The sequence below is a fragment of the Euleptes europaea genome, chromosome 6, assembly GCF_029931775.1.
Source record: "Euleptes europaea isolate rEulEur1 chromosome 6, rEulEur1.hap1, whole genome shotgun sequence".
Classification (NCBI taxonomy): domain Eukaryota; kingdom Metazoa; phylum Chordata; class Lepidosauria; order Squamata; family Sphaerodactylidae; genus Euleptes; species Euleptes europaea.
This window is the reverse complement of record NC_079317.1, coordinates 31,523,377-31,542,881: the sequence shown is the minus strand read 5'-3', so window position 1 is coordinate 31,542,881 and position 19,505 is coordinate 31,523,377. Positions and strand designations below refer to the sequence as shown.

The 19,505-nt window shown below is 44.1% G+C and overlaps 1 protein-coding gene across 1 annotated transcript in view; it reads right to left on the bottom strand.

The window, feature by feature from the left end:
- The window catches only part of CEP128 (centrosomal protein 128), a 195,931-nt gene that overhangs the window by 118,842 nt on the left and 57,584 nt on the right, over positions 1-19,505 (bottom strand). The window contains exons 14-15 of the mRNA XM_056851842.1: positions 12,777-13,427; positions 7,662-7,826 (exon numbers count right to left, since the gene is read on the bottom strand). Of these exons, the coding sequence (XP_056707820.1) occupies positions 7,662-7,826; positions 12,777-13,427 (816 nt within the window). The remainder of the gene's footprint in view (positions 1-7,661; positions 7,827-12,776; positions 13,428-19,505) is intronic.

Genomic DNA, 19,505 nt, shown 5'->3' with positions numbered 1-19,505 from the left:
CAAATCTATGCATTTTAGGAAAAATAAAACACACAACTAAGGCTGTTTCCACACAGATGATTTGCTCTGCTGTCTCCCAAACTATGTGGGAGCTTCTGCACAAAGCCATAGTACAATGGGGCCCTTTCATGTTTCTTCCTGCCTTGTCACAGTTTTTCCTCAGACTTGATTTGAAGAAGAAGAGTTGGTTTTTATATGCTGACATTCTCTCCCACTTAAGGAAGAATCAAACCAGCTTACAATCACCTTCCCTTCCCCTCCCCACAACAGAAACCCTGTGAGGAAGGTGAGGCTGAGAGAACTGTGACTAGCCCAAAGTCACCAAGCTGGCTTCATGTGGAGGAGCAGGGAAACCAACCTGGTTCACCAGATTAGAGTCCACCGCTCATGTGGAGGAGTGGGAAATCAAACCCGGTTCACCAGATCAGAGTCCACTGCTCCAAACCACCACTCTTAACCACTATACCACGCTGGCTCTCTAGCACATCAACTGCTTAGATGTATGATCAGTGCCTCATAGAGCACATTTGGTACAATCTTTCCTAAAAGACTGTACCCAGAGCAAGTTTGGTCATCATACGGATAGGGATGTATGGATCTCTGGACCTTCCCACCGCCATCTGGCATTTTCTAAGTGTTTTCTTGAACCTGCCATGCCCCCCCCCGGAGTACATTTCAGTGTGTGTTTTTAATGGTGCCAGGTGGGTGGGGGGCTCACCTGGCCTCCCCCTCATGTGAACTTTGCCTCCAAATTGGGATTTTCAGTAGCTAAGATGCTCAAAAGGGAGGGAAAGAAGGAAACGTTGCTGCACCCCAAAGGAACAGTGCTTGGTAGGTAGGGTTGCCAGGTCCCTCTTCTCCACCGGTGGGAGGTTTTTTGGGGGGCGGAGCCTGAGGAGGTCAGGGTTTGGGGAGGGGAGGGACTTCAATGCCACAGAGCCCAATTGCCAAAGCGGATATTTCCTCCAGTGAACTGATCTCTATCGGCTGGAGATTAGTTGTAATAGCAGATCTCCAGCTAGTACCTGGAGGTTGGCAACCCTACTGGTAGGTACACTGGGAGACACACACACAAAAAAAACAGTGCCAAGGAAAAGCGCCAGAGAGAGAGGAGAGACATCTTAAGAGAAAGTTGCACTCGCCCCAGACAGTGCTGCCCAAAGGCAGAGGGAATTGCTGGTCAGCAGGCTCCCCCCACCCCAACTGAGCACTGATAGGTTGGGCAGCCACAACCACTGGATGCTTTTGCCTTGAAAATTGCCATTGAAGAGTCCTGGCAGGAACACAAATAGGACAGCAGCCCCATCTGTTGCTGAGGTTCTTAAACTTGAGGTTCCTTAACCTTCAAATGCTTTAAAGTCTACCAAATGAATACCCATCAGTAATGCAACTCTCTCTGCTGCCTGTTTTATGGATTTCCTGTGCTCTATGAAGCACTGATCATACATCTAAGCAGTTGATGTGCTAGAAAGGTTAAGACATTACTGCAGCTGAAACTGACACAGTCAGGCTCTGTTTCAGGACCCAGCTGATGCTCAAAGACCTCTTTTAGTTTCAGATGATGGAATTTGCTCTGATTACTTAATATGTAACATGTGTAAATGAGCATTAAAATGAGGAGTGGTTTTATATGCTAATTTTCTCTACCTTTTAAGGAGAATCAAACCGGCTTACAATCTCCTTCCCTTCCTCTCCCCACAACAAACACCTTGTGAGGTAGGTGAGGCTGAGAGAGTTCAAAGAGAACTGTGACTAGCCCAATGTCACCCAGCTGGCTTCATGTGTAGGAGTGGGGAAACCAACCCGGTTCATCAGATTAGAGTCCACTGCTCATGTGGAGGAGTGGGGAATCAGACCCAGATCTCCAGATTAGAGTCCACCGCTCTCAACCACTTCACTACTTTGGTTAATGGTTAACAACATGGGCTGGTATGTGGGAGACCCAGGAAAACACAGGACCTGCCACACTGGAATGGATGTTCTACTGTTGCTGCAAATGCCACTGCAATGAATACACCATGGGTAATTGTCTCTGTGTGGAAATAGCCTTCATTGTCATAATTTCCACACAAACTCCATTTTATTTTATTTCTCGAGATACTATACTCCAAAGCTGGGGGGGGGAGGCTATTACCATATGCAAATCTAAGCATTTTAGGAAAAATAAAATATAGTACAATTACTGGCATAATTCAGTAACCTCACTGCTGCAGAAAGGTCCACAACAGATAAGGTATGCCCTTAGCAGGTTAGAAACTCATCAGAGACATAAACAAAGAGGGGAGGGGAAAAATACTTCTCTCTCCCCAAAGGTTGCTCCAGATTCAAACTTGGAATGTGCATGTAGGAAGGTGACAGATTTATGTGTCTAAAAAAGAATAACTAAATCACCGGAACACCAGTCTCCCAATTGCAAGTCCTTAGTAAACTAAAGGTGGCAGAGCGTTGTCCCTGAAATTAATAATGTCTATATCCCTTTTCACAGAAGTCATGTTTTTTTTTAATACACATGAAGAGTATAGTGGTGAGGGAACAGCAGCAGTCCCTACATTCAATCTACACCAGTTGACCATGGAAATGAATGGTAGGGTCTCTTGAATCAAAAGTTCAGTGGCACCTTAAAGATTAAGCATTTATTTCAATATGAGCTTGCATGAGTCACAGCTCATTGTTTCAGGTTTGTAAAGGGAAAATCATAAGTAAGTGTGCATAGGTGGGGAGGAGGCTGCTACTTGAACCCCACACCCCACAGTGTATAGACCAGTGAGTAAACACGGACTCCAAGCAACTAATCATGGTCCCCATTGCTATGAGAGGGTACAAACACAGCAACCACAGGATAACTCAAAATCACTCCCTTCTCAAATGAAAGCTGTAGTTCCACCTAAATTCTGACTAGGGCATCCCTACAGAATATAGGCATTTTTATCTGCACTCTGTTTCTATAGCAAAGAACTCGCCCAACTGCCCATCCCTGACCCGTCCAAAACCTTCTAGTTTAAGACATCATTAGGAGTTGGAGTGGAAAGCTAGAGCATAGAAAGCCAAATTCCACTACAGCATACACATCCTGTGTTAAAGGCTGTGTTGAACAATTTGGGGGAGGGCAACTGCAGCCAGGCAGATTAAAAGAACCCCCAGAGCTTCAGGTAGAGTAGGCTACCAGAAAACACTGGCCAAATTATTGAAGACCCCACCCTAATCTGCATCCCACAACAGGAAGGCACATTACAATGGAAGGGTCAGAAGCCCTTCTACTAGAACCACTATATTGTATTCATTATGATAGGGGATCAAAGTTAAGCTGGCAGAGGAAAGCAGAACCAACGTGGTAAACTCAACATCAGTTAATGTTACGAGAATATCAGAGAATACTGTTATAAATTATTTTCACAAATAAGGTGGAGAAGATCCAGCTTCACTTTGCAAGCTTTGGGCAGCAGCAGCCAGACTATCCTGGGAAGGACAGGTTGGAAGTTTTTACTGCTAATGTGTGGTTTTTGTCTGTCTTTCTTTTGTTTAGAACTGGCCAGGAGAACTCTTTAGGAATTCCTCTACCCAGCAAATAAGGGGAAGCCAGAGGACAGCAAATCATATCTAATGTCAAAAGTTTTACCCAGAAGCAAAATGATCTAACTTTATAGCTCAGTGCCAAAGAACATTTTCAGTTGATGACATCTTTTACCCAAGACAGCAGGTGTCCCATCACATAACAGCTTAGTTCAGAGGGCTAAGCATACGTTGGGAGAACCGACTGTAGGAGAATTTCTAACAGAATAATCATGTCCCTGTGTTATGCCTATTGCTGCTGTACTGCCAGTGTAAGGGGTAGTAATGAACAGTGCTTGAGGTAGGGTTGCCAACTCCAGGTCGGTAAATACCTGGAGATTTTGAAGGTGAAGCCTGAGGGCAAGGTTTGGGGGCGGGGTGGGGGACTTCAATGGGGTATAATTCCAGGATCCATCCTCCAAAGAGGCCATTTTCTCCAGGTGAACTGATCTTTGTTGGCTGGAGATCAGTTGTAATAGTGGGAGTTCTTCAGCAGCCACCTGGAGTTTGGCAGTCCTAGCTTGGGAGATGGCAGGGAAGAGATGGAGTTTCATAAGAATCCTATGTTCCTTTAGGGATCAGACTCACACCCACCCTCTGTAATGTAACCTCCTATGAAAGAAGCATGCCATCGTGGTGTAGTGGTTAAGGTGTCGGACTAGGACCTGGGAAACCCAGGTTTGAATTTCCACTCTGCCATGGAAACTTGCTACATGACCTTGGGCCAGTCACACACTCTCAGCCTCGACCCTGGCAAGTATTTGGATGGGAGACCTCCAAGGAATACTAGGGGTGTGACGCAGAGGCAGGCACCACCTCTGAACGTCTCTTGCCATGAAAACCCTACGGGGTTGCCATACATTAGCTGTGACTTGATGGCAAAAAAAAAGAAGTGCTGTAAATATATACTCCCGGGGTAATCAGCCACAAAACCAGGGGTAATCAATGCCTTCCTCTCTCCCACTGCACCCCACCAAGCACCAAAGCCACATTGTACAGTATTATTAACAGTCCAGCAAGTAACAGTGATATACTTTACAGAGAAGCACAAATTACATTTCAAGAGGTACAGCCAGGGACACTCAAGAGTTCTGTGGACAGTCTCCCTTGTCCTCAGAACCATGAATATAACTGGGTGCTTGGAGATGGAGTACACTGGCGAGAAGGAACACAACGTACAACCAGCTAAGGGCAATGATAAAATAAGAGGGGCAGATGGATAACTTCCATCTTGTCAGAACTTTCACAAGTATGCTGCCTCAGAACTCCACACCCAGAAACAGGAATCTCCAGCCTTGCAACTGTGGGGCAGTGGCAGAAGGGAGCAGAGAAAACAAAGCACTATACACAGTTGAGCGGGGTGGGGGGGGTCAAAGGATGAGGAGACCAACAGGACATGAGAACACCCCTCCACAATTTGCATTGCTTTTCCCAGCTCCAAATCCCATCATGATATGAAACAACCCTCATTTGCATTGGTTTGAGATTATCAGCACACACAGAGGAGAAGGGGAGGAATGAGTGGCAACCACTACTGACTAGTAACATTCCCCAATATTTGCACATTCTTGCACAATTATGACTATCCAGGCTATGATTGTGGACTGTGGTTCCAGGATGTAGACAGAATGGTACAAGATGGAGCAACCTTGTAAAAGCGAAAGCAAGTATTCGTGCGCTCACAGTGGGGATTGGAGACCTTCTAACACTATTAAAGGGGGGGGCAAGAATGTAAACTGTTGATAGCATCAAAAAATGTAAATGGAAGCCTTTGTTTCTTCTTTCCATCCCACCCATAGGATGGCTGTAAGTGGATTTTTTTTACAGCTTTATAGAGGAGTAGGTGGAGTTGGCTTTTATATCCTGATTTTCTCTACCTATAAGGAGTTTCAAACCGTCTTACAATCGCCTTCCCTTCCTCTCCCCACAACAGACACTTTGTGAAGTAGTTGAGAGAGTTCGGAGAGAACTGTGACTAGCCCAAGGTCACCCAGCTGGCTTCATGTGGAGGAGTGGGGAAACTAAACCAGTTCACCAGATTAGAGTCTATCATTCTTAACCACTACAGTAGGCTGAGAAAGTACATTTGCAGTGTGATTCTAAGCACCACAATAGTCACTGACTTCAATGGATATAAAAGGATGAAACTTTGCTTAGGACTACATTGTTAATCAAATAAGGAGTGGCTAAATAAAATGATAACCAGCATATAGTCCCCCTGATAATAAATGAACTCTCTTTTGACATTTCCTCATCTCCTAGATTTCATTTTTTGACATTATGGAAGAGTCAGTCCTGAACAGCTGCTCCAATCCAATCCAAAGAACACAACAGCAAGGATCCAAATCACCTTCCTCTACCCAGAGAAATATTGTGATTTGGTCAAAGTGGGATCTCCACTCTCATGTTGCTGCTTTAACTATGTCCATGCAGGAACAGAAGTCATCAAATAGGCCTGTCATCAGACCAAGCAAATCCAAACACAGCTTGGCCTCGACGGTCTTTGGAAATCCCTGCTGTGCATCAGCAGGACTCTGTTTCAAGTCAAACTCTGAAGAAGCGTTTTAGTTGTATAACTGGTTGGAAAACATAAAAACCCGTCAGCTATTTCCTTCAGGATGCTATCTTTGACTCCTTCAAATTACAGGACGAACCTATATTTTATGAAAATAGGGCAGAGTGTTTTTGTTCAAAGCTTGCATTGGAACATCGCAATATTCATTTGTCACATCTTGGTAATATACTTGGAACCTGTTAAATCCCACCGCCTATTCCCATCATCTGCCACAGAACACTTCATAAGAAAGCTCGGAAACGCTAATATACCAGGGTGTGAAGTAAAGACATTTGGTGTTGTGTGCAGGCGAAGCACAAGTTCTGCAGACCAGAGCACATGGAAGACAGAGAAGAAGATTTAAAAAAAAGAAAGAAATGGAAGAAGGCAATTTGGAAAAGGACAAGTAAAAACCGTATGAATGAAGACATGGACAATGCTTTCAAGGCCCCAAAACAGATGCAAATGGGGGGGGGGGGAGATTTTGGTATGCCCTGAAATGTCAGAGGAAAGCAAACCAGAAAGATTTTCTTGTTGTGAGTGCACAGATTAAGGTGTGCTGATCATGCCAGTGTTGCCCACAATATCGATTTTTCTGTCCCGTTACAAAGAAGGGGTGTGTGTTTTTCTTTTTTTACAGTTTTTGGCTCACTTCAAGCCTAACAAGGAAAACCTTGATTTTTCCTCTCAAAAGGGAGAAGGTAGCCATTTTAACAAGTGTGATATTGCTATTCTATTGTTGGAGCCTAATGGCTAGCACTAGTAAAGTCAATAGAAATAAAGAACATTCTTCTCCAGTGTAGTTTTATGACATTCTTTAAATTAAAAAAAAATCTACATTAAGCACATTTTCTTATTTTGTAATGAATTCTACCCACTACTAGAGCTACCATGTTTCTTTTCAAAAGAGAAAACATTTTCCCCAGAGCACAGCAACGTACACACCCCAGCAGGGTTCTCCCTTCCCCCTCATTATGTTTGCCAGATTATCTCGCTATCAAAGCTGGAATGGGGATAGAGGAACTGCTGCAGTAAGGGAGATATCATTCAGAAAGTATTGTTTACTGAGGGGCCACATCATAAGAATATAAAGAGATGCCCTGCTGGATCAAGTCAGTCGTCCAGCACCTAGTCCACCAAGACTAACCGGGTTCCTCATAAGGCCAACAGGCAGAGCGTAGGGCCTAAGTCCTTCACTTCTCCAGTGAAGCATGTCTTCCGTCCAAAAGTGAGACAGATTAGAACTTGAGTCAAGGCTTTTGAGATGTGGCCCTATAAAATTAGTTACTCTTTGAGACCTGGTAGCCCATATACAGGCAATAGAAACATTTTATTTAAACTTACTTTTAAAGTGAAGCTGATGTGGTCCTCGCTGTATTGTTTTGAGGATGCTGGAGAATGGAGGCCTTCACAGGGCATGTGTGGACAGCTGCGCACTCTGAAAGACTGGCCAGTGCACAGGGAGGGCTTGGGGGGGGGTCTGTGAAAATTTCTAAATCTAAATGGGGTAGTCTTGGGTGCTAAAGTTTTGCTAGCACTTGAGAAGTTTCTCTGTTACCTTGGCATCCAGTTCCTGTTTCACCAGCTGATATTTTCGCCTAAGTTTTGCATTGTCTTCTTCCTTGTGGGTTAGTTCCTCTGTCAATTTATCGCATTCGATTTTCATCTTTTCCACCTGTCGACGCTGAGCTTTTACAAAATTTCTTTCTTCTGCCAGTTCTGCCTGACAGGAATGAGTAAAACAAGTTTGTTTAAATTCTGATCTCCTTTGCATATTTCTTTTCATGACTGAGGTTATCTCGACATTTTATATATTTAAAGGGAAAAAATTATCACCATAGTACCTGTCAGATTACATCATAATTGCTTCCACTAGGTAGCTTTATTATAAAGTGAAATATAATTATTTACTCAGAATATATAATGACAGCTCTACCTTTTTATAAAAAGAGAGAATGGTGACTACAATTGTAAAGGCAAGGGAATAAGCCAGAAAACTTAGGGGGAAAGTACTACCACCTCTATCACCTCCAAGCCCTTTACCCCTAGAAGACTTTGTTCAGATTTTCCATTGAAGGACAGACTAGGAAAGGAGACAGAGAAGCTAAAAGCCGTACATTCTTTGTAAATAACTTAGGTTTAAAACGGGTCTCTCATACCCAAACTTTCTGTTTTGTCAGAGCAAGAGATCACCAGGGAATGGTTCTTCTATAAGCAAGGTTAAAATGGGTACAGCCAAGATGAACCAGGGTTCTCTTCAAGGCGGCTCTTACCTCTGGCAACCGGTCCTCGGAGGAGGAGCAGTATGTAACATCTTCCCTTCACTTTGGCCAAACAACAATCTTATGAGTTAAGTTATGGAGGGAGACAAGCCCAAGGCCATCTAAATAAGATTCATGGCTAATCGTGGACTTGTACCCAGTTCTCGCCGGTCTTAATCCAACATATTGGCCACAATACAACACTGACCAGCATTTCAAAAGTAAACTCCAGTGAGAAGCTACTGAATTATAATTCATGTGTAGTTTTGGTACTATTTAGGCTTAGGCTCAGTAGTGACTTGGGGTGGTTAGCTTGCTACAAAAGTGATTGCATCTCCTTCCAGGTTTTTGTACAGTATTCAGATTCATCCTATTTTCCAGTTCATAAACAGTTGGGTTATGCAGTCTGCTCTGGACTTTTTACTCCTTTGACTGGATCTTGTTTTCATCTGGGCTCTGCATTGTAATATAACATACTCATGTCCTGGGAACCCAGGCCTTGTCAAGTCTCTTTGTAATAACTCTCCCCTCACCAGGATGGTGTAGTGGTTAAGAGTGGTGGACTCTAATCTGGAGAACCAGGTTTGATTCCCCACTCCTCCACATGAGCGGTGGACGCTAACCTGGTGAACCGAGTTGGTTTCCCCACTCCTACACATGAAGCCAGCTGGGCTAGTCACAGCTCTCTCGGCCCCACCTACCTCACAGGGTATCTGTTGTGGGGAGGGGAAGGTGAATGTAAGCCGGTTTGATTCTTCCTTAAGTGGTAGAGAAAGTTGGCATATAAAAACCAACTCTTCTTTTTCATGTTCTCTCTCCCTTCTACCATTTTTAACTTTCAGTATAAATCTGTCCATTGAAGGTAGCACTTCATGCACCTGATGAACCGTGCTCTGGCTCATGAATGCTGCTGTCACAGTAAATTCATTAGCCTTTAAGGTGCCACAAGATGGTTGTGAAACGCTTCATTACTTTTGCTGCAACAGCAATTCCTTGGCAAGCTACCTTTTCCTTTCCTTTTCCTCATACTGGGGACATAGGGTTGCTCCCCAGTTCACCCCTTTTCCATTCCACATGGGCAACACAGAGGATCCCCACTCCTCTTGTGACAGTTTAAGAGCCCTCTGCAACTTCTAACACTCATGCAGAACTGTCTAGAAAGCAAAGGATTCCCATGAAGCAGCCCTCGTCTAACTGAGGAAGAAATGCTATGCAGAAAAGCCAGACTAGAGACATAAAGGAGAGGGTATTGCTTACTATTAACAGCAAAAACCAAAGGAAGTCCAGTAAGACTACATACTACTGCTATTAAGAGCATAATGATAGCACTGTGTTTTCCCATGCTGCAATGTTGGGCTGTCATGCTGAAACACTAGCTTGGAAGTTTTCTAAAAACGATTCAGAACTCAGGTAAGGTCTTGTCTGTGGCTTTCAGCACGACAGCTAAAAATGGAGTCTTCACAGCCACAGTCAGCATACCCCTGATAATCACTACCTGATGGGGACAAACAGCAGGGCATCATTATCTCCATCAACCCCTGCTGAAAACAGAGTGCTGGAACTGAAGGACCTTTGGTCTGATCCAGCAGGGCAATTCACATGTGACAGCAGATCAGAGCCAAAGATATCTTCCATTTGCTTTTGGAAGACAATATTGCCAGCAGTTGGAACTGAATCTTTTGGAATGTTGCTAAAACCCTGCACAACAGTGGATTGAACTGAAAATATGCATAAGATGCAATATAATTCTGTGACACCAGTAAACTGACAATGCTATTTTCTATAAATAAATAAATAAATAAATAAAAAGGAATTATGTAAGACATCCATCCATTAATGACAGAACACTACCCCCTTATAATTGTAATTACATAATCTAGTATTCATTAAACCAACAGCTATATTACATCATCAAAGATTGGCAGCAGCTCTCCAGGGTCTCAGGCAGAGGTCTTTCACATCACCTACTGCCTGATCCTTTAACTGGAGATGCTGGGGATTGAACCTGGTACCTTCTGCATGCCAAGCAGATGCTCTACCACTGAGCCACAGCTCCTCCCCATGTCGAGGAACCCTCTAGAACAATATATGAAGCATCAGACAATGGGGCACTACAGCAAGAAGATGGGATTAACTAAAGCTGTTGTCCTTCAGTCTTACACAAATGGAATTCAAGTTTCACAGCATGGCGTATGTCTCTGGGGGATTTCTACTCGCTTCAGCCTTGTTTGTGATGAGACATATTGAGTCTCTCCAACTTTTAACAGTAGCATTTCAAAGATGCACGGAGCAACTGTGGGAAAGGGGAGGTGGTAACAGTGGTGCCACAAACTTGCTATGTTTGTGAAAACCTTGGGTCCAACCTTTGGGCTTCAGTTCAGAGGGCCACAAGCTCCCCATATGAGATCACTCCTGCGTAATCAAACAGACTACTCCCAAATATTGAGTAAACAGAGGAGTCTCTTCCAGTGCAGCATGAGCAGCTGAAGCATGGAAGGAAAATGTGCATCTATAAAGCGGAAAATCCAAGGCAAAAACTCCTATGCATAAGGAACGAAAGAGAAAGAGAGCAGGATCCATATGTCCATTTAATGGAAAAAGTTGATGGGATAGGATTGTTTCCCTCATGGCTAAAAAAAGAAAAAGAGTTGCCATTGAGGGTAACTCACCTTGGAATGAAGGAATCTGTTACTGGCTCTCTCTGGCAAACATTGCTCTGCCTCACAACATGTAATTCTGCTGCAGACTCATGACTAATTCTATACGACTAAACAAAGCAGGCTTGAGGGTAATTTTTTATTTCCTTTTCAGCAAAATTTTCATTGTCGCATCCTTGGAAAGACAATTGTGAATCACTGGAAACTTGCCCAGAAATAAATCTTGCAAAGTTGGGAACAAACAGATCACTGGGTTGCAACATTGCTACGGGAAAGTTAATTCTAAGCTTGGAAATGCTTCCATCATAGAATCAAAGGATTTGAATTAATTGGTTGTGATAGAGTCATGTGTGTTTCACATAACTGGGCCTGAATAAGATAGCCACAACCCAAACACCCTTGAATCTCTCAGATGTGGGTTGTGTAAGACTACCTAATCTTTCTGAAGGTGCTTTTGGTGAGAACCTCAGAAATGGTTCTTTTAATCATAAATTAGATGATATACATGTCTTTCTGTTTCTGATTTCTACATATTTCAAGTATTTTTGTATCATTGTGATTCTTTCATATTTACTCATTTCAAGGGTGTTTAGATTAATTTTAAGCAAAAAAACCTTAAAAGATAGTGATCTTCGGCTGGGACACAAGTTTTTCACTTGACACCTGGAATAAATAAACTTCAGACTTCTCTTCAGTCAGAGGACTGATAACCTATAGAGACTGGTTATTGAAGAGAATAGCCTTCTCAAGTTTAGTTTCCATGTGTTTGTTTAAAGGGGACGCTTCCATGGAGGGGGGAGGGGGGAAATACACCATTACACTTCCCTGTAATGTATTTTGTAAAAAAGGGATATTGCATGATTCCTACATGATTGTAGCAAGTGCAATTATAGTTCCAGCTCCCATCTTGCAGACTTGTTGCTGCCTCCCATAAGGACCCTTGTTCTTCTGCCAAGAAGCAAAACCGACGGACAGCAGTGGGAAATAAAAAAATGCAAAAAGCAGCAGAATTGAACTGGCACCAAGGGCTTGAGGAAATGTTGTGGAAAATAAGCAGTTCATTGCACAAGGTCCACCCGAAAGCAACATTATTTACCTGCTGGTTCTCAACTTTCAGGGTTGGCATATTTACACGTAGAGTCTGTGGTTCTTTTAAACAAACCAAAGTCTTCCGAAGTACTTAAACTAAACTCCCCTTAATAAAAGCAGGAATCTAATTATGTTTTACATGCAGGTATAATATAGGTCTTAATTGCACTACTACAGATACAAGAAGCCAAGGAGCCATTCTGTTGGCAAGACAAGTTCAGTTCTCTGTGTTCTGCTAATACAACCAAGCACGCATCGGACAATGAGGAGATGCAGGCTCTGGAGATCAAGAATTCTTGTAAATTTTGGAGACTGAAAAGGAAGTACAGGAAAAATAGAAGAACTATAATATTCAGGTGGAAGGAAGAAGGGGAGTCCCACTTAGGGCAAATGCCCAGCGGGCTTCCTGGAACAGATGTATGCTACTAGTGTCTTTTGAGCTGTCCCATGAATATGGCTGTGTATGCCATGATTCTGTGGGAGAAAACAATGCGGTACTAGGGCGCATAGAAACCTACTTCCTGGGTGCATAGAAACATTGTTTCTGTGTTTAATTTAAGGCTTGCCTCAAGGCCAATTTTAAACTAACACCGTAGGAACACTGCAATAAAAAAGGTATGTTATCCAATGGGAGAAGAAAACTTAAATTGACCATTCTACAGATACCTTGAGTTTTCCAACGTGACAAGTTGTTTCCTCTTTTTCTTGACTGAAGCGCTTCATCATCTCTTGAACCTGTTGGTCATGTTTGGCTTTGGCCCACTGCAACTCTGACTGCAGCTCTGCCAGCTCCTGCTGGTGGACATCTCTCTCCAGCTTCTGCTGCTTGCTGGCTGCAGTCATATCCTCCTGACTGGTCTCCTGCTGTTTCTGGAGCTCCATTAGGTTCTTCCGCATTTCCTTCTTGGCTTTTTCCTCTTCCGCTATTTGGTGGGTCAGCTCAGCCCTAATGGCACTAAGATTTTTTATAACAGCCTGCATCTCCAAGAGTCTTCCCTGGTCTTTTTCATGGATCATGTTGATAGTTGCAAGCTCCTCTTCTAAACGTTGTTTATCACTGCTCATCTGGCTCTGTGCTAGGTTCAGCTTTTGCAGTTCACTGTCTAGCTTATCTGCAGTTTCTCGGACGTCCCTGAGCTCTTGTTCCAGAGCCATCTGCCAAGATCTGGCTTCACTTAGCTTCTTGTCTTTACAGTGCAGCTCCTCTTCTTGCTTGGCCCGCTTTTCAAGTGCATCACTCAGCTCCTTTTGAAGATTTTCCATTTGGTGCATGGCAGAAAGAAGCTGACCCTTCAAGTCATCCTTTTCTTTAAGGACCTACAGTTCAAAAGGGGGGGTTGGAGAGAGAACCAGAAAGTCATCTGAAATCCTATTATAGAAAAAAAAATGGTCCAGCACTTAAGAAAGGAGATCCCAGACACCATGCAAAAAAAGAACAGCTATGTAGGTTCATGGTCTATCGTGGTGAAGTTAAGCACCTACCTAATTTTGATATTGCCTCATATGAACTCTTTACTGATCGGGATATACCACTATCACCCATGTGAATGACCAGAAAGGAGGACAACCACAACACAGCGGAACCCAAGATGAGAGCTAGTAATGAACATACTCTGTTTTATGGGACATTAGTAACTGAACAGCCATCAGTCCTCCCTCTGTTCATGCAGTGGCTCAAGAGAGTCCTTTCAAACACATGATACAGTACACAGCACACAAATGACCATGTCTGCTATTGGGGGGGAATGCATATCTTTATATTTATTCATTTATTTTCTAGATATGTATCATCTTTCTGTCAGAAGATAGATCACAATGGGTAGCCGTGTTAGTCTGTAACTAGCAGTAGAAAAGAGCAAGAGTCCAGTAGCACCTTAAAGAATAACAACATTTCTGGCAGGTATGAGCTGTTGTGAGCCACAGCTCACTTCTATAGATGTATGTGTGTAAAGTGCCTTCAGATCTCAGCCGACTTATGGCGACCCCTTTTGGGGGGTTTTCATGGCAAGAGACTAACAGTGGTGGTTTGCCAGTGCCTTCCTCTTCACAGCAACCCTGATATTCCTTGGCGGTCTCCCATCCAAATACTAACCAGGGCTGACCCTGCTTAGCTTCCGAGATCTGACGAGATCAGGCTAGCCTGGGCCATCCAGGTCAGGGCTTCTTTAGATACCGCTAGATTTATCTAAAGAAGTGAGCTGTGGCTCATGACAGCCCAAACTCTGCCAGATATTTTGTTAGTCTTTAAGGTGATACTGGATTCTTGCTCTGTTCTACTCTACTGTCAGAAGACACTCAAGGCAATGTACAACAAAAGAGCTTTGTTTTGGGTTGTTGTTGGTTTGTTTGGGGTTTTTTGGAGAAAAAATAACAGAACAAAAACATGTCTTTTCCTTTTATTCCTGAAATGTTTACGTGCATCCCTTTTAACACTACAACAAACACGAAAAGGCACTTATACATTTAAATAAAATAAAAATATTTTCATCCATGCAGCTCAGCTTTTTGCTTTATTTTATGTGCAGCTTCCCTGTCCTGATCTCATCACGTGGAATTACAAGCTGCTGTTGGGTTGCCTCCTCCAACATTCTTTCTCGCCAGCAGCAACAACACAATTCCACATGTGTAAACCTCATATATGACATCCTCTTATGTCAAATCACCCCACTGGTCCTTCTAACTGGTCAACATTGCTGTGGCTCTTCGGGACTGTGGTAGGTCTTCTCCAACTCTTCTTACTTGTGTCTTTTAAGTGGACATGCCAGGGAAGGAACCTAATACCTTCTCTATGCTCCACCACTCAGCTTCAGACCCAATCCCAAACCCTTAGTCCTTCTTAGTCCATTAGAGCCAGCGTGGTGTAGTGGTTAAGAGCGGTGGTTAAGAGCGGTGGACTATGATCTGGAGAACTGGGTTTGATTCCCCACTCCTCCACATGAGTGGCAGACGCTAATCTGGTGAACTGGATTGGTTTCTCCATTCCTACACATGAAGCCAGCTGGGTGACCTTGGGCAAGTCACACTCTCTCAGCCCATCTATCTCACAGGGTGTCTGTTGTGCGGAGGGGAAGGGAAGGTGATAGTAAGCCAGTTTGATTCTTCCTTAAGTAGTAGAGGAAGTAGGCATATAAAATCCAAATCTTCTTCTTCTGTTAATAATTAATATTTCTGTAATTTGACTGATTGGGCCTTCCCATCCAGAGGACTTCCACTCGCTGTCAGTACTCTAGATGGACCCTCCCCCCATAGGGGCTTGAGAATATTGATGTTCCAGACTATATGTTTCTTCTGCACTTTTATTTCTACAGCAAGCTTTGAAACCCCTACTAAATGGGATATGCTGCTGATAAAATAACTGCATGATTAATCACCTCGAAGTTATAATTAGTCTCCCTAGTTGTCAGACCTGGAATATATCACACTTCAGCTTTTCAGAGACCCAAACAAGCTTTCACTGTCAAAAACGTGTTTCCTGTGTTTGGTTGATCGTTTTCAAATTGCTATAAAACACTTAATTATTGCTTTAAAACCTTCAATCTTTGGATGGCTATCTGCCACAACTCTCTTCCTCATCAGATTTTACCTCCAGGGTAAAAGCACTCATCTGCTCGTTTCCTGCTGTTTATTTTTGCTCCCTTACTTATTATCGCATCAAAGAATGTGTTTGCTCGGTAAAGTCTTTGGAGGTTCCTGCTACCTCTGGACAGTATTCAGGACCATTTAATTGAAATGATAATTGCTATTTCAAGGCTCATTTTTTTAGATGATTACCAAAAATGAAACATTTCACTGTATCCTTCTAAGTCTACAAGCATTATCACCTTGGGCTGCCATACTACACTGCAGACAAAATGCAGAAATTAGACCCTCAAAAAACCCTTTAAAAAGTTTAAAGGATACAAAATGTTGCACTGTCATTCCATTAGAAATAAGTGTCCCAGTAACTGCCATCTTGGTATTAAGGAAGGTCCCACATTTATTTAGGACATTTTTTATGCTGCTTCTCCAGGTTTACCAAATAAAAAATAATAAAAACAAAACAGTAAAATATAGTAAATAAATCCAGCATTAAAAAACCCAGCCCAGCCATTTAGGCAAGATGCAACTCAAAGCCCCATTCATTTGTTTAAAATATTTATATACCACCTTCTCTTTCTAGATTCAAGGGGGTAACAGTATTAAAGTATTTGATCATTTTTACCTCTGGCCATCTGCTATTAAAGGAAATGCCATATTTCTTCCAGCAAATCTACTTACTAATATGTACTCCAGCAAATACATAAAGAGGCTTGTTGGCTTCTCAAAAGCATCTGGCTGGCCACTGGTTGAAACAGGATGCTGTACTAGAGAAATCCTTTGAACTGACCCTAAAGAGTTCTCCATATGTTCTTAATGTGCAGAGATCACAACCATATACTTCCATATGGGGACCCTGGAGGAGGCTGAAGTTGGTTCCTTATTCCCAGTTCGTTCCCTATTCCCAGTTCCTTATTCACATTTCCTAGTTCCTGAATGATTTTGAGGACATTTCAAAAGATATGCACCCCAAGATATGGATTGGACCACCACATATCATACACCCCCACATTCAGGGGACCGTGCCCTTCGAGATGGTGCATGCTGGGTCCTGGTCCAAAGTTCGGTTCTTGTGCCAGCGGCTCCCAAGTGGGGTGCCCCCAGGACAGATGCCCATACAGGCACTGCACCCCAAAATAATCTTTGGACCACCCCAAATGACACATCCCCACACTCCAGAGGCTGTCCCCTCCAAGAAGACAGACAGCGGTGGCCGGTCCAAACAGCGGTTCTGGTGCCATTGGCTTCTTTTTGGGTCCCCCCCAGAAACCTGTATTGCAAAGAGGTTTTGAATAAGGAACTGGAGCTCTGCACCCCAAAATATGGATTGAACCACCACATATCATACACCCCCACATTCAGGGGACTGTGCCCTTCGAGATGGCGCATGCTGGGTCATGGTCCAAACTTCGGTTCTTGTGCCAGCGGCTCCCAAGTGGGGTGACCCAGGAAAGATGCCCATACAGACCCTGCACCCAAAAATAATCTTTGGACCACCCCAAATGATACATCACCACACTCCAGAGACTGTCCCCTCCAAGAAGAAATACAGCGGTGGCCGGTCCAAACACCGGTTCTGGTGCCATTGGCTTCTTTTTGGGTCCCCCCCCCAGAAACCTGTATTGCAAAGAGGTTTTGAATAAGGAACTGGAGCTCTGCACCCCAAAATATGGATTGGACCACCACATATCATACACCCCCACATTCAGGGGACCGTGCCCTTCGAGATGGCGCATGCTGGGTCCTGGTCCAAAGTTCGGTTCTTGTGCCAGCGGCTCCCAAGTGGGGTGACCCAGGACAGATGCCCGTACAGGCACTGCACCCCAAAATAATCTTTGGACCACCCCAAATGACACATCCCCACACTCCAGAGACTGTCCCCTCCAAGAAGACATACAGCGGTGCCCGGTCCAAACAGCGGTTCGGGTGCCATTGGCTTCTTTTTGGGTCCCCCCCAGAAACCTGTATTGCAAAGAGGTTTTGAATAAGGAACTGGAGCTCTGCACCCCAAAATATGGATTGGACCACCACATATCATACACCCCCACATTCAGGGGACCGTGCCCTTCGAGATGGCGCATGCTGGGTCCTGGTCCAAAGTTCGGTTCTTGTGCCAGCGGCTCCCAAGTGGGGTGACCCAGGACAGATGCCCGTACAGGCACTGCACCCCAAAATAATCTTTGGACCACCCCAAATGACACATCCCCACAATCCAGAGACTGTCCCCTCCAAGAAGACATACAGCGGTGCCCGGTCCAAACACCGGTTCTGGTGCCATTGGCTTCTTTATGGGTTCCCCCCCCAGAAACCTGTATTGCAAAGAGGTTTTGAATAAGGAACTGGAGCTCTGCACCCCAAAATTTGAATTGGACCACCACATATCATACACCCCCACATTCAGGGGACTGTGCCCTTCGGGATGGCACATGCTGGGTCCTGGTCCCAAGTCTGGTTCTTGTGCCAGCGGCTCCCAAGTGGGGTGACCCAGGACAGATGCCTTTACACACACTGCACCCCAAAAAATCTTTGGAGCTCCCCAAATGACACATCCCCACACTCCAGAGACTGTCCCCTCCAAGAAGACATACAGCAGTGCCCGGTTCTGGTGCCTTTGGCTTCTTTTTGGGTCCCCCCCAGAAACCTGTATTTCAAAGAGGTTTTGAATAAGGAACTGGAGCTCTGCACCCCAAAATATGAATTGGACCACCACATTGGACCACTGAGGGAACTACATTTGAGGATAGGAAAGCTGAGAGACAGAGCTTTGCACACTAGACATTGCAACTGTTCTAACACAACCTTCACTGGCAACGAAAAATTGCCAGGGACAATGAACTTTTATATTACCTTTGAACATTTAGTTAGAAAGGACAGGTGATAGAAACAGAGACGCAGAATACCCAGACTATTTGGAAAAAGTACTGTTAAGTATTAGCTATACATTTCCAGATGAGTGAAATGGTTTTGGTTGGAGTTTTCCCAGGAAGAAGGAATGATTCCAAGATCCCTGAATACAATAGTAATTACTTAGGTAACTGCTGTCAGTTACTAAGTGACCTGCAAGTGGACCTTTAACACATATGCTAAGGGAGCTGATAACTTCTCATTTGTCCTGGAGCCACCACACTTAAGAGCAGCTGGCAGAAGAATTGGCCTTTGTCCCAGGACCCAGCACGTACCCCCTTGAAGTTTACAGTACTCTGAGTGTATGATATGTGGTGCTCAAAACTTAATTTTGGGGTGCAGAAGGCTCACAAATGTCCAAAACATTTCTTCACAATACAAGATTTTCAGGGGCCACCACAAATAGAAACAGGTGGTACCAGAATCAGTGTGTGGACCGAGCACCACTGTATGTCCTCTTGCAGGGGACAGGAGTTCCCTATTCAAAACTTCTTTGCAATACAGGTTTTGGGGTGGGGGGACGAACCAAAAAGAAGCCACTGGTGCCAGAACCGGTTTTTGGACCGGGCACCGCTGTATGTCTTCTTGGAGGGGACAGTCTCTGGAGTGTGGGGATGTGTCATTTGGGGTGGTCCAAAGATTATTTTGGGGTGCAGGGTCTGTATGGGCATCTGTCCTGGGGGCACCCCACTTGGGAGCCGCTGGCACAAGAACCGAAGTTTGGACCAGGACCCAGCATGCGCCATCTCGAAGGGCATGGTCCCCTGAATGTGGGGGTGTATGATATGTGGTGGTCCAATCCATATTTTGGGGTGCAGAGCTCCAGTTCCTTATTCAAAACCTCTTTGCAATACAGGTGTCTGGGGGGGGACCCAAAAAGAAGTCAATGGCACCAGAACCACTGTTTGGACCGGG